We start from the raw sequence: 16,620 nt of genomic DNA, 5'->3' as shown, positions 1-16,620 counted from the left end.
TATTACTATCGGCTGAGAAGAACAAATAAATACATAGCGTATTCGGAAACTAAGTACCGTTTCATTCTAGCGCTGTCGCAGCGCTGTGGTAGGCGACCCGCGCATGCGTGTTAGTCTTTCTTGTTCACTGACTTTCAATTGTCGCCATTTTGGTTTCTCTATGTTCTGTTTTCAGTTTGCTGTGTACATTCAAAATGTTTAAGACAATTAGTTCTGCCGCTGACTGTGAGATTCGTGCCGTGATTAAATTTTTGAACGCGAGGAATGTTAAGCCGACCGAAATTTATCGTCAAGTGACAGAAGTTTACGGTGAATACGCGATAAGTGATGGAATGGTGAGAAAGTGGGTAAGAATGTTTGGACACACACTCATTCTCCGAAAAAACAAAAGTTCAAAGTGACAATGTCATCACAAAAAATCATGTGCACTGTCTTCTGGGATAGGAAAGGCGTTTTGCTTACTGAATTTTACTGAATTTCTTCCCAGAGGTGAAACCATTAATGCGGCACGATATTGTGAGACTTTAACAAAACTAAAGCGTGCCATTCAAAACAAACGAAGAGGAATGCTCAGTAAAGGAATTGTGTTGCTCCATGACAATGCTAGGCCCCATACTGCTGGTGTCACTCAATCGTTAATTCGACAGTTTCATTGGGAGGAGTTCGATCACCCGCCGTACAGCCTGGACTTGGCGCCGTCCGACTATCACTTGTTCCTGCACATGAAGCGCGAGCTTGGTGGCAAGCACTTTGGATCTGACGATGACACGAAAAGTGCTGTGGAGTCGTGGTTATCGAAACTGGCGGGAAATTTCTTTGAGGATGGTATACAAAAACTGGTCACCCGCTATGACAAGTGTTTGATCATTGGCGGAAACTATGTTGAAAAATAGTTTAAGACATGTATTTTCATGTAAAAATAAAATTGGATTCGAAAAAATTGTTTTACTATTTTTTTTTTCTTTTCAAAACGGTACTTAGTTTCCGAATACGCCTCGTAATAAAGTCAAAATTAATAGTTCCTCTTGATAAACTAGTTATTTTATGATAATTACTTATTTTTATCATGATTCAATGTAGATGTTTTTTCTATAGCTCCTGCTGATAAACTAGTTATTTTTATTGGGATTACTTAGTTTTATTTATTTTGTCGTGATTCAAATCTAGATATTTTTTCTATAGTTCCTGGTGATTAAATTAGTTATTTTTATCGTAATTATTTTTAATTTTATGGTGATTCAATCTAGATGTTTTTTCTACAGATTTTGCTAATAGACTAGTAATAATATACTATATAAACTGTATACCTGTTTAAGAAGGTTGTGGTGTTACCATTGGTTTGTTTTATTTTTTAACGGTAATGTTAACACAAAGTTAGAAATTTTCGTCAACTTCCTTGTGATACAACCGAATCTTTTATTTTTTTTTTTTTTAATAAAATGATTGCTTTGCCTGTATTTCTTTGTAGAAATCGGGGGATGTTCATCACGTGGAGGCACCTCAGAGCCCTCAGACATTGCTCTCGCCTCCAGTCTTTAAAGGAGTCTCTGCCCCATCTTTTACTGCTCCGTCAACAACCGCTCCTTCTTACAAAACGGTAAATGCGCATGCTCATTTGGTCTTTTTATTGTCTATGACAAAGTGCAATTATATAGCTCCAAAGCTGTCAAAGACAGCTTTTGCAACCTCGGCAGCTCTATCAGTATAAAGTAGGTCCACTGGGTCTTCAATGCCGATGCCAAACAGTCTGGCCTGGATTTCTGGGCAACTGAAGATGTGATGGCGAGACAGTGGGATGTCATCTGGGCAATGAGGACAAATGCTGGTGTAACTACGCTGTCCGTCTGCATAAATCCTCATGCCTTTTAAGTGATTTGTCCTAAGTCTGGTTATGATAGTCGATATGGCTCTGTCACAGTTCAATTCCGAGATGGAGTTTCCTTTAACTTGACGGATTAGTGGTTTGAATGATGCCGTACATTTAAAGATTGGACAGTGAAACTGAAACCTTGCACCTGGAGTGTAATTTTTATTAATCTCTTAATGCTCCGATTAAAATTCAAAAAACAGTCATCTTCCTGCCAGTAGTGCACAAAAAAAGTATCTAAAATTTAAAAAAAAAATTTTAAAGTTGACTAGACTACATATGCAGCCCAACCGAGTTAATTCGGGCAGTAAAAATAGAATGGTAATAACAATTTATTTAGTCAATGTTTATTGCGTGGTAAATTCTAATGGGTCTTGATGGCTATTCATGATAGGGTTAAGGGAAGGTAAACTTTAAAAATGTTACACATTAATATAAATGAATACGCAGTCGCGAGGTAAAACTTGCTGGCTGGGATATATACAATCTACTGAAATGAAAACAGTGTCCTCTGTCTTGTCGACAGCAGAAAAGGCGCATACGGAGACCAAACAGCTTACATATGCCGACAGCAAATTTTGTTTTGTGAAAGGAAATAAGCTTAAAACTATAGCGGATATATTCGTATGTGAAATGAAATTCTGAAACATATTAACTCGAATGCTGGAAATGTTTGCTTCGGTATACCCGAGTTAACTCGACTGAGTGCATTAAGAGATTAATATGGTATAAACCTACCTTTACAGGCTATTACTGCAGTGGTTGTGGGAAATGACACATGTGTTAATCAAAGGTGTTTTTAGCTATTATTCCCATGGAAAAGTGGCTATTTCCCTTCATGATGGTAGAAAAAGAAAACGTTTGCGACTATGTTCTCTTTCATACACCAGATAATGAAATAATAACCCACCAGCTAATTCAGTAATAATGAAATCAATTATGCAAAACGTGAAAAACGTTCAAGCACATCCTCATGTTGTTAAAACTACTGCATCACTAATTTTGCGGCGTGAACTGGTTGGTGCATTATCCTCTTGATACTAGATGTGCCTTTGGGATTTATTGTTTAAACAACTAAATGAACTTGATCCATCGATGACCTTTGACAGTAATGCGATTGTAAAGAACAGCTAGCATTCCCAAAGACTTCCATGATACTGCTACGCAAACCGTCACCAATTGCCCTCCCGCGCTACGTTATAGGGATCAGACAGTTCGGATCATACCCTATAAAGAAGCTCTCCATTTTCTCCTAAAAAGTTGGACCCCGATTAAAGTGGTCGCATCGCTGACAGATACGCTCATTGCATTGTGTTCTGTATAAAAAGTGTTTTTTTATCCTCTAAGACCAGCGTTTAGCATGGGCACAGGTCATCAAGACATTTTCTGTAGCTGTCTGACCGTCGCCTGGTGAAATCACTGATAGACAGGTTTTGTAGAAAGGGATCAGTTCAGAAAAATTTTAAGTTTCCCTATAATTTAAGTAGTCGTTGTTTTATGTTTCTAGGCTTGTTTCTAGGCTATAATTTTTTTAACACTCTAAAGTTTTCGAAGTTTTACTGTGGCAGTTGCTCCGATTAGTCAATTTTTCTTTTTTTCTGTATACAGACACGACCCTTGATATTGCAGCCTTCAGTGCATCAAAGTGGTCTACAGTTTTAGCCGAGATGTGCATGGGCAATTTGAATTATTTTGTGTTCTAATGTTATTCCCATTCATCTTCTGATTGTTAATTTTTTTAAAATCTTTTAAAATCTCTGAAAATTCAAACTTCCCATTCTGTTGTTGATAAAGTTCGAAACCATTGAGCATACTCGACCAGAAGTGAAAATGCTGGCTGCAACTTTTTAAGTGCTTTATTTGACAAATGTTTTATTGGCCAACCTTTGTCTATAAAAAGTGGTAATAGCGTCGTTTGAGTTATTCCGATTGCCAGTGACATGGCTCTACGGTGTTCGTAAATAGCCTTTTTTTGAGCACAGTTAATTACCTAATACTAATTATCCAGTATTTACTTACAAGTGTTTCATACGGAATTCTTTGTTACAAGATCAATTGTTTATCCTTTGTTCTGAAGTCTTTATACCACTCAGGATGAAGTTTTGAGATCAAAATCACTCAGGAAGAAGTTGTATGGGTGGAGATGCACGAAAACTGCATTATTAAAATACTCCCAAAACGGAAAACGTCATATGGTGCAAGATCGTAACCTAGAAGGTTAGCTATGGAACACCAAGCTATAGAATTCCCTACGATGTGTAACATGAATACGAGCCAAATTTCCTTTGAAAATCCTCTATGAAGGCATCCTTCTCGATAGACAGATAACCCGAATGCATTATGTCGTGCTCCAAATAATCCATATATTCAAATTCCACTACTATTTATACAACGTGTTTGCATGCCAAATGAACATCCGTTTAGAAGACGCGCCGTTCGATATGAATATTTTAGTACCATCATACAGCAACGCTTTAGAAACATTCTAAAACACTGCTATTTTGAATAGATAACCTTTTTCACTTAATGTAATTAATTCTTTAACAGGTATAAGATTGCTCTCATATGAGACGGATAATTTTTTTTTAAATAGCCATATATTTATAATACCTAGAACGATTTTATCTCTATTTATTTATGTATAGATAAAACAGAAAAAAATAATTTTAATGCTAGAGATCTTAAATAACTGCTGTGTCTTAGGTAATTATGATATTGCTGCTGCTATTGTTACTTCTCTGGTGATACTTGCAAACACTGTAATTAAGATTTTAGTTATCATTTGAGAAGCAACTTATAACATAGATCTGAAGGAGTACTGTAACACCCACAAAAATTATTTGTTGTTGACGAAATAAACATGTACCATAATTCTTTCTTTCTTTTTTCATACAGACACTAAATTGCCTTAAGAAATGCGCTTTTTCCATTCTCACTTCAAGGTTTTAAAACTTTGCATTTTGAAATCAGTCATACTCGAGTAAACTGATGAAAAGCATTTTTTGATAATAGGAATTAAAAGTATTTAATTTATGTAGAAATAACAAACTGTTTTTCTTTCTGAATCTCTGAATGTACCAAATTTCTTTCGCATACAGCCTGGTACACCTTCAAGCCAAACGCAACAACAGCCGCCATTCTCTTCCACTCCGTCTGGTAATATATCAAGCACACCAAGTTCAGGACCAGGTAAGTCTCAAGAAACAAGCGCTGTTTATTATTGTTTGTGGGTATTATCTTATTTCAAACGTTGTTTTGTATTATTTCTGTAACTGAAAAGCAGTTTAAAACTAAGCAATCCCAAGGCTTCACTTAAATCTGTTTCTTCGTGGGAAAATATTTTTATTGATATCCTTAGCTCTCGGCAGATCCAGCACTTTCGGCCCACATGAATGAGATACATTCCACAAGAGAAGAAGAGGAAGAATGAGCTTGGTTGTTTACATTAGCTATAGTATAAGTCACGTCATCACCGATTTCATCGGAATGTTAATGTATCTCATTGCGACCATGAAAGTAAACACATATGCCCCACATGGGTCGATTTATGCGGGAAATAGCCTCGGTAAATGCTATCCGCAAGGAAAGAAATCAAATTATTGCCTGCATACGGGTCTGTAATAAACTGGATGCGCACAGAACCGGGGATAGCTTGATAAATTTATTATACCAAAAGTAAAACTTATGGAAGTTTATCGAACGCAGTTATGGAACTTTGCACTAAAGTACTCGTACCATTCTTCTCAGCATCATAGTGTTACGAAATGTACAGGTATGGTAAGATAGTTTCCCCGCAAAGCAGGTTTAGGGTTGCCATAAAAGGGTAAGAGAAGGCAGAATTACCACATCTGGCGAGAAATCGCCCATTTGGCGACAAAATTGGCGATATGCCATGGACGGATGGAGAACCTTCTGGAGCGAATTCTTACCGTTTTAGCCCAGAATGTTCTCGAACACAAGGCAAAAGCTATATAAACCCTGCTGGTCCGCAGTCAGTTGGTGTCTCTTCTAGAGTGCGAGATAAGTTCGTCTGGAGTTAGTCAATCCATGCGGAGTCGATCGAATTAACAGCCGGGCAACGAGTGCTGAGTGGATCGTCGAGTGCATCTAAAGAGTCTCTTAGTGTATCGCGGTTAGTGCATCGTCGATAGAGTGTGTTGTGCTCCGAGAACGACTAAACCGAACAGTCGAGAGCCGTGCTCTGTGTGTCGTCGAGTGCATCGCGAGCTGTAGCGTGGAGAGTCTCGAGATTACGTGGAGTTCCGAGAAAGACCAAGCAGAGTCGGGATCTGTACTCTGGTGCTGTGCAGTGAAGCTGTCTCTCCCGTTATAGGCTGATACCTTGAAGGTTATGTCGCTGATTGTTCCAGCTAGTGTACAGTAGATCTTCGACGAATATAAAACGTGACTTTGGAGCTGTCCTGATTAATACTGGCTAAATAAAGTGTGTTTCGATACTTCATCAAGTGTCGTCGTTATTCACTCCAAATCCGCACGAACTCCGTATATACGTAACGTAACAACTGGTGTCAGCAATAGAGTACAATCAGTAGTTACACATCAAAACTACTAAGAACGTTAACAACAGTGCAGTGCAAAAGGCATCTATACTCGCACGGAGATCTCTCAATACTTCCTAGTCAACTTTGAACTAAACAACTAAGAAACTTATGCTCTCTCCGGTCTTGTATAGTTCCCCCTTCCCGCTGAGAAATCTCTAGTATCTTCCATTCCTCGTAGTGACTGCAAGGCATATACGGTTACTGTTACACATAGGGCCAATTAGTTATTCAATTATAATACCGATTGTAGTTATACAGGAATTTGACCAAAATGTCGCCAAGTTTGGCGACTTTTCTCCAAATTCCGAGACAAAAATTAGTCGCCAGGAACATCGCCAGTTTAGTGAGATAGCCGTTTATTCAATGTTAAATAGACTTGCCCCTGTAATCTTATTTTCCGGCAGAGCTTTCAGTCTCATTCAAATCTTTGCATGTTACATTATGCATAAAATACTACGATTTCGCACGTAATTTCGTAAAATTGTTTACCTGTATATAAAATTCGTAACAATATAATTACCAAGGCTACTTGAAAATTTGCTCCTGCGTGACGTCCTCAAAAGCAACTATTCCTTTATTTCGTTTTTCTGCACTTAGTGACGTCAGCGTTGGGAAGAGCCTAACCTTGTTCGTCCACTGACTTTAATCACTGCTTTCTCATGCTGTCTCTCACCGATGCGTTTTCATTGGAGAGGGATGTTAGCACCCCTAATGGGCGAGTCGAAGTGTGTGGGCAGTGTCCAATGAAGGCTGCTTTAACGGTGGTTGAACAATTATTGACCAGACTTCTTTTCGAGTAGCTAAACCAAAGAATATGTATTGTTAAGAAGGAAAGCTTCACAGCAGCAGGAGTGGCTCCCTCCGAACGAAAAGGGGACACAACTGCGCATGCGTGAAATATCTGTCGCCAAAGAGCGCCAAAGCTCGAAGCTGATGTCGAAGTTCGAACAGGTTCGACGGTCACGTTTATCAAGAATTTAAAGCTGTCTGACTCCATTTTTTTCCTACATATTGACAGATATAAAATCAGACATCAAACTGCGATATGGATAATACAGCTTCAACTAGTAAAGCAAAAAAGCACGAAAATTCGAGTTAAAATTATCGCGAAAAGTCAAAGAACGGTTCATCTTAACCAGTGTTCCTCAATTTCCTGTACACGTGGCGGAGGTGGAAAATCTCGGCCAGGTACATGACAAAGGGGGAAATTCTTACCAACAGGTTCCGTCGCCAAATCCCTTGGCGAATTGTCCCTTTTCTTTCTAGCGGCGTAGAAGACAAACTGGTTTACATTACGTCTATGGAGCCTTTCCTTCTTTACATAGACTTTCTTTGGCTAAACCGCGAAACTCTAGTAGTTCACTGTTCAAGTTTCTTGAGAAGGCTTCTTTTTATTGTTGGATAGTGACTTTAGCACGACTGCACATGCGGTGATGCATAGCTATCTTAAAACGAGTAAGTATCCCGACGAGGGTGATTAAATAATTATTAAAACAAACTGAATAGGTAGTTCTCTTCACATAGTTTTGGTCGAAATTCGTTTGCACGACCAGTACTCATTTCCTCGACGCAATCTTATTTATTACTATAGTCACTTACATTACTACTAGACAGCATTTTCTTTTAATGTCACATTTTATTGGTGATTTTACAGCTTGCGCTTATAACCTTAGAAATTATTTCTGGACTAATATGTGCAGTTTATGGCATAGGAACCAAGAGCTAAAAGAATTTATTTTTAAACGAGAATAAAATTAAATATTTACCTTATTACTAAATATTTACTTACAACTTAATCACTTAGAAATTGACAATGATAAATTTGCAAAAGTTAACAGTTTTTCTTATTTAGGAACAGAGATAAGTGATAAAAATGTATTGGCCCTAGAAATTGATAACAGAATCATTGCTGCAAATAGATGTTTTTATGCCCTGAAGAGTTATTTAAAATCCAGCTTTCTTAAATTAAGAACTAAATTGCTTCTTTACAAAAGTCTTACAAGATCTGTCTTGATTTTTGCATCAGAGACTTGATCATTGACTTTATGTGATGAAGAAGCTCTGGGAATTTTTGAGCGAAAGATATGACGTTACATTCTTGGTGGGATCCAAGTGAATGGATCATGAAGAAGAAGATCTAATTTAGAACTCTATAAAGTTTACAAACAACCTGATATTGTAAAATTCGTCAAACTACAGAGACTTTAATGGGCTGGCCATCTGGCTAGAATGAATGGAGATCGTTGCTGCAAGAAAATCTTTCTGGCAAAGTTTATGGGAAATAGACCTCGGGGTAGACCTCCGCTAAGATGGATTGGATTGTGTCGAAAGAGATCTTAATATTTTAAAGGTTAAAAACTGGAAAACAGTTGCCAAAAGTAGAGAGAGCCAAAAGTAGAGGGCCCTAGAGAAACCAGGGCACAGCCAATGCTGTCGTGCCATTGAAGAAGAAGAATATTTGCAGTTTCAGTTTTTCTGATCTTAACTTTTTCGCATCGAGAGAGGGCAAAATCTCAATTCCCCAAACATCGAAAACGCCCGTATCTAAGAATTTCTCTTGGAATGCTTTTCCTTCCCCCATGACAAGTTGAATACTACAGCGCTAACAATAGCCTTACTTAAGTAAAGTGAGAACTTCTTTCTTCGACGCTTTGACACTGTGTGAAGTTCCCGCTTGGGACGGGATTGCAATTTCGGGCATCAAAAGCTAAACACTGACAGTAAACAAAGGAAAGGAAGGAACAAAGGAAACAAGGAAGCTAAGTAGGTTCAAAAGAATGATTGACATGTGATTTAACACCTGAAAGCAATGAGTAATGCAGTAACGTGATGGGGGAAAGCACTGGGTAGGAAATTATTCAGGCGTTTCGGGCGTCCAGCCGATGTCTGAATGTTCGGGCGTTTGGGGCGACTTCGATGCGAAAGAGTTAAAGACGTGTTAATATTGCATCAATAATGAAGCTATGTTTAAGACCTCAAATCTTTATTGATACCATTTTAATATGCAGTAAAGGATGACATGCTTCTGGCATGCACATCATTAAGATTATTGGTAATTTATATTCAGATTAATTGTATTTGTGGTTAGTGCACCGTAATTTTTATATAACAAATGCCGATAACGTGATCTGTCAGCTATGGTTAATGTGTTCTCTTTTTTGTTTATTACCTCTAATTCTTAGCTAACATCCGAGCAACTGAATATTAAGGCCACAATTCAAGTTATTTTTTCGGTACGGCTTTTACAGCTTTTTTCTCACTATTCTCGTCTGTTATTAATTATTTTAGCAATAATTATAGATCATGGAATAATTTAGTATTTAATATGTTACTTAATAAAAGATAATGCGATATCATCATCTTGCGAATGCTTGCAACGCCATTTCAGATACTTGAAAAATAATGTTGCTGAATGGTTTGGCTTTGCTCGAATTAAATTTTACATTGCTTGGCTATTTATAATTTTTTGTTAAATGTTTTATTACATATGTCGTTCGAAGCACTTACTTGTCAGAGTTAAATTCTGACCTTTTTTAATGCATCTAACACACAATGTAAACAAATATCCAAGCATGGCGTTAGTGTGCCCCATGAAGGTGCACGCGTCGCCGTGAAGGTGGCGTTAGTGTGCCCCGTGATGGAAGTCATAGATGGTTATTGGCAGTGGGGCGATACATTTTTGCCTATGGCCATGTTTTGGTGCCCCTTGCACTTGTTTCTGTCTGTCTGCATTTAACACATTTTTCTTGTATTTTATCCACTAAATTGGTTTCAAATTTATCATTGCGTGATATGCACCCCTGTGTAATTAAGAGAATTTGCACATTAGTTGAATATCTGTAAACCTAGTGGACAGATTGTAAAGAAATCTGGTATGAAAATACATTTATATCAGGGAAAGAGATGTACCATTCAAAACCCATTTTATGTATGCATTATTATCAGTAAAGCTAATAGTACGGGGATGTCCAAAATCCATGTTGTGATACAAAGTGTAAATGAAGCTATGGGGTATCGGTCTGATGGGTCGGTCCCCACTTACAGCCGAACAGGTCGCGCAGCATGACGCCATATTGGAAAAGAGATAGTTGGCACTCGATCCCAATTCGTGGTAGTTTCCAACTCCAAGTTTCCAAGTGATAGTTTTCGGAGGGGATGGCGAGGTAAAATTTCTCTCTCAAGAGCGTTTCAGGCATGCTTTATAGGACTGAGGTCAGGAAATCTGGCTGACCGATGATCTTATCATGCGGCGAATGTTAGCATTTTCCAGATAGTCAGCGACCAGCCTACTTGGAAGAGCTTTATCATTCATTAACTGTATACTATATAAAGAATATTAAATTTATATATCGGTTTCTTAATTTTAATGCAATATTTTTCATAAACCAGAAAAATAAGCAAAATATAAACTGAAATTAGTACAATTAATTCAAATAATATTCTTACATTGTATAAGAAAAACTTCCGGTACTTTTCCGTTTTGCCGGCGCAAACGATAAAGTCGCCAATAATGGTTTAACTGATGCCAGACGAAATATCTTCGCTGGTAACCTTTTACGCCTCAGTTTCAAAACAAGTTGAAGTCATTTCTTATCAGATTGTTTCTTTCAATACTGGCATATAGAATTTTTACACGATATTTAAATTTTATCCCCTAAGACAATTCACGGTAATAAGTCAATTAGTTCTAAGTCAATTAGAACGCAATTACACCGCTCATCCAAAGGCGAAATCAAGTGTTAAATTCATCAATTCTAATGAGAATGCACTAGCGAAGTAAAGCACTGCGGTTTTACATAATTTCTGAGTAAGCTATTCGTACGAATTGAAATAATTCTTGCATTTAAACTTGTATTCCAAATTAAGATTTAACTTGAAATTAATGTAGATAATTACTGAGCGAATTAGATTTTAGTAGCGTAGTTTACGTGAGATGAGATCACTTGGGGTCACGTGATACGAACCGGCGAATCAGGATTTTGAACCATGAAATCATAGTAAATTCTTAAATTAATGTCTTTTTACAAATTTATTGTCTTTATTTATTGGATTTTTACAAAATTTTAAACCATATTAAAATGTTTATGCCTTCAAAATAAAAAAAAAATTCTTAGAATTAACATTTTTTATGTGTATACTGTATGTTGTCGCCTACTAAGTCTGCTTGGCGAGATTTGCGCCGGCGAAACGGAAAAGTACCAAACTTCCTTATAAAGTTATTTTATTTCTTACATTATTAATTTATTCATGAATAATTTAAATTAAAGTGCAAAATATATCATCATCATCATCTTTCTCGACTTTTCGTATGTATTGAGAACATCTGATGGGTCCGAAAAAGTGTTCTTAACTTTTAAATTTTTAAATGTTATAGTAAGGTCCCTAGAAACTTGAACATCAACATTCCATCCTGAGGTTTTCTTTGTTTACCTCGAGAATATCACGTGTATCGTAACGCCTTCGTGATTTCCAGCGAAAATATGAGCGTGTAGGATCTAAATATGAAATTGTTAATACTTTCTGTAAATTAGTAATTATATATTTGAAAGATTTTTCACAAGATATACTTTTAAATACAAGGGTGTCTTTTTAATTGGGCATTTTTCAAAAAATAATATAAAATCAAAAAATAACGAAGTTGCGAATTTGCACAAAAAGACTTATCACAGAAGCCATACCTCTTAGGCATAGAATCAATTTTAGTTCGACCTTTTTCAGTTGCACATCTTCTTTCAAAAACCATATTTTCGCGTTATTAACGACATAGTGCCATCTATCGGTGAACATTTATAATTAGGTTTATATTGCATGCCCCTTCCAAAAAATTCCACTTCTGTGATAAGTCTTCTGGCGTAAACTATACTGTATTTTAAAAAATTTTTTAGAAATCGTCCAAATTTAGGTGACACACTGTATGTCTTTAGGACGAAACGATATCAAATCGCACGATTTTTTTCTATAATTGTTACAAGGTTAATAGAAATGGACCGACTTGATTTCTTTTGAAAAATTTGTGACTAATAAAACAGTTAAATTTGATTTTGCTGAATGTCAACTAACATTCTTGCAGTTCATCTAAAACGCCTGTTTTAAAGAATGTATAATTAATTGTGTTTATTATGTGATTTGAAATTTGATATAGTATTTTATTAAAAAATGTTGCATACAAGTGTGCCTTGTTGCTGTGGATTGTTGAATTCTGCTTGATACCCTTGTTTGCTTACCTATTATAAGATATAATATCTCTTCTCCTTTTTCTTTTACTTCATCAGTTTGGAGTGAGTGCATTTTCTAAGCTTTTTATTCGCTGTCAGTTTGCGGCAAATTTGATTTTACCAAATGTTAACTGGGTTGCTGCTGTTACCCAGCTAATTAATTAGTCTGGTAACTAGCTGGGTAACATCTAATTACCAGAAATTGTTTAACTAATTTACATCAACTTACTTAACATAGTTGCTTTGCTGCACCGCTTTTGTCATGTTTTTAATAAAAATCAATTTTTGGCACTCGTTTGAACAATAAGCTTTCTTCGTTGTTTCAGAATGTTATGAGCTACTGTCAGAAACAAGAAATTGTTCAAAATATAAAGCTAACTTTTTTGGTTTGTAAATGCTTTTGACAGCAAAAAGTGGGTAATAAGCACAGTGTGCCGTTTGCGAATGCGTATATGATAGCTAAATAACATTAATAACATAACTTTCTATAAAAAGGGTGGGGAAGGTTCTGTTAAAAATTATTTAACTTTCAAACCACCAGGAGAATATTGTTGCGTGCATAAGTGTTCATAATAGATTGGATGCAAACAGAACCGATTATAACTTGATGAAATTTGCTTATCCAAAAACACTTTACAGATCTGGAACTCTTCATACCAAAGTACCCGTACAGCTCTTCTCAGTATGCCTGAAGCACGATCAGTAGTTACCATTTCAGGTTGAACAAAGAATCTTGAATACAAAGGTAATATAAAAGGCCTCCGAATGCGTAAGCTTGCACAGTGATCTCTCAATACTCTGAGGTAAACTCTGAACTAAACTAAGAACTCATAACGGATGGCCATAATTAAACTGACAGTGCTCACAGTGTTTTGTAGCGCGATCTATTTGCGAGAATGACGCCACATTTTGTAGGAAAATTAAACAAGACGGGGGCGAAGGATTCCGCGGAAAAAAAAAATTAGTTCCAAAAGTCACCGCTAGAGGAATATTTGGCGCTGTGTAATAGAAAATAGAGTGTTAACAAATGCAAATCAATACAGAAATTACCTTTTACTTTGCATTCAAATGAGGTTCAATGTGGCTACCGTTGTTGTGGACCACATATTGCATTCTGTGCACAGTATGCACAACAGCAAAAAGTAACTTGTCTGCAGGAATCTCCCGTACAGTCCGTGATATGTTATCCTTCAACGTACCCAGGTCCTGGACCACTCCTTGATAGACCTTGGACTTAAGGTAACCCCATAGCCAGAAGTCGCATGGGGTAAGATCAGGCGATCGAGGCGGAAAGTAGCGGCTAATGACTCTTTCTGTTGTGAATTTCTGTCGTAGCATCTGTTGTACCCGTACAGCAACGTGTGGAGGGGCACCATCTTGCATGAAAATGATTTCCCCCAGGCATTGTCTTTGCTGAAGTGCCGGAATGACAAAGCTGTTCAACATGTGGCGATATTTCTCTCCGGTAACAGAACAGGTTTTCGGTCCTGTCGGGGTAATGTTCTCATAGAAGAATGAACCTACGATAAATTTTATTCCGCATTAATTTGCATTTGTTAACACTCTATTTTCTATTACACAGCGCCAAATATTCCTCTAGCGGTGACTTTTGGAACTAATTTTTTTTCCGCGGAATCCTTCGTCGCCCGTCTTGTTTAATCTTCCTACAAAATGTGGCGTCATTCTCGCAAATACATCGCGCTACAGAACACTGTGAGCACTGTCAGTTTAATTATGGCCACCCGGTACTTTGTCCAGTTTTATATAGCTTTTCCCCATTCGCTGAAAAATTTCCAGTACTTTCGATTTCTGAAGCATACATAGTTACATAAGGATAGGACCAATTACATTTATATAGGAATCATACTAAATGTCGCCAAATGATCACAAAATTTATCATCAAAAATTAATCACGCCAGCTCTATATAGCCTCAATATTAAATGGACTTAACGCTGTCTTTCCGGCGATGCTTCACACACTTGAGACCTCTCGTGTTACATTATAGAAGAGATACTACAATTTACATATAATTTTACTAAAATTAGTTACATATAGTAACATTATTACTACATAAAATTTATAATAAAAAATTCAAGTAGGAAACTATTAATAACGGTTTAAAAATTAAAAAACAAATATTTAATGCGGTCTCCCGAGGATACTTGAATTCAAGCCATTTTTAGGTAATAACAGCATTAATCAAAAAGTAAAATGAGTGTCGTCATGCATACAAGAAATTGAGAAGTATACAAGTAAAAATCACTTTTCTTCTCTGTGTAGCCGTCCTGTTTTTCTGCAGCCAAGAATCTCATCGTTTCCTGAAATCTTTTGGTATGGGTGGCTCAAGTTTCTTCTTCATATTTTAACTTTTGTTGTTAGGCTCGTAATGATACATTCATGTTTCGCCCCCATCAAAGATCCCTTTCAGAAAACTAATCATAGAGAATGTTTAATGTTTTTGGCGATCGTATACAGAATAATATGCTCAACACCTTTAACTAACGCAGTCAAAATGGCAGAGTCGTAGCTAGGGTTTTCAGGGCCCAGGGACAACTGAAGATTTCGCGCCCACTACTGCTTGCCAAGGATGGAAAACATTTAATTCTAAAATGTCGTAACATCAGTTTGGCATCCCTTGGATTCTGCGCCCGGGGACAGATGCCCCCCTCTAGCTACGCCCTTGCAAAATGGTCTTGTGCGCCGAAAGTCGACGAACGGCTTCAGTAAGCTATATCGAGCACTTTCGTTCTATTTGGCAATAAACTTTTTAGTCTACATCCACGCATGTCGTTAGCGCATGCGCTTGTCAACGCTATAATGCACATCATTCTACTATGAATATCAGAGGAGTGAACACACTCAACACATAAAAAATTTAGCTATGTTTCATTGCTGGAACGTGGGTCATTTAGGCAAACGATCATGTTTATACCCATACAGAACTTAACAAGTTATTTAAAAAAAATGAACGAGCTACTTACCTTTAGCTATTTATCGAGGGTAAAAAAACCTTTTGCGATCATAAAATTCTATTATGGTTGGTGGAAAGGAGAAATGGAACATCTCCAAAAAAAAAATTATTTGTTGAACTTTGAAGTCTCTAAAAGTATAAGAATGGTATGATTTTGATTACAATCAAATAATTACTAGGCACGGGCGATTTACGGATTACCTAAAAATATTTAATTTGCAAAATAATAGTCTTTGTAACTTTTTATAGTGCTGAGAATAATGCACAACATTTCGTCAAAGACTGCGCATTATTGCGACATGTTAGGGAAAAACATCGCTATATAAAAGAATTCTATTGCCACAAAGAAAGAGTTAAGGTTATCAAAGGATATGGTGAACTATAAATGGCAATAGAACAATATTGGAAATTTTGATCTGATATTTTTAACAGTTTTTTTTTTTTCGTTTAATCTGTGTTGGGTGTACTGCGTTAACCGTGAGGTCGATTATTATCAGCCTGGAGTGCTGCAACACACTCGTATATTTAATTACATATCACATACCCTCTGCGCATCAACTTGACACAGTTCTCGTTGATGTAAACGGAGAATAGTGACCTTACATTTTATTTCCTGTATACACCAAATTTTAGAGTATTAATTCAATAATAATGCTTAAACCCAAAGCCCAATATGAGTCTGTTAAATATACACTGGTGTGCAAAAATTAAGGACGAAGTCGAAAAATTAGCATATCAGCTGAACGAAGAGGCAGAGCGGACAGAAAGACCAATCAGGAGATTAAGTAAGGTGATGTACTGTAGCACATGCGCAGATATGCAGGTAAACGTAATGGGGGAGTGTCTGAGTAGTATAAAACATGTTGTCAGTGTGAGATTAGTATTTCTGGCAAAGAGATTGCACGCCGTATAGCAGTTAAAATCACACCGAGTTGCTGCCTCAGAGAGAAATGGCGAATAATCAATCTGTTAGACGACATCTGGATGCTTTTACCCGAGGTCGA

General features: G+C 36.9%; 1 protein-coding gene across 4 annotated transcripts in view; it reads left to right on the top strand.

Annotated features, from left to right (window-relative positions):
* LOC118190132 (PDZ and LIM domain protein 7-like) overlaps positions 1–16,620 on the top strand; it is a 188,685-nt gene that overhangs the window by 158,843 nt on the left and 13,222 nt on the right. For 2 of the 4 annotated variants that reach the window (XM_085818120.1, XM_085818118.1), the window contains exons 10-11: positions 1,469–1,597; positions 4,966–5,056. In XM_085818120.1, the coding sequence (XP_085674246.1) occupies positions 1,469–1,597; positions 4,966–5,056 (220 nt within the window). The remainder of the gene's footprint in view (positions 1–1,468; positions 1,598–4,965; positions 5,057–16,620) is intronic. The other 2 variants (XM_085818121.1, XM_085818119.1) reach the window with 1 other exon arrangement.

Source organism: Stegodyphus dumicola, chromosome 6 (genome assembly GCF_044657685.1).
Source record: "Stegodyphus dumicola isolate Sdum_Otavi_A_Nest chromosome 6, ASM4465768v1".
Classification (NCBI taxonomy): Eukaryota; Metazoa; Arthropoda; class Arachnida; order Araneae; family Eresidae; genus Stegodyphus; species Stegodyphus dumicola.
This window is presented reverse-complemented; position numbering and strand designations above follow the sequence as displayed.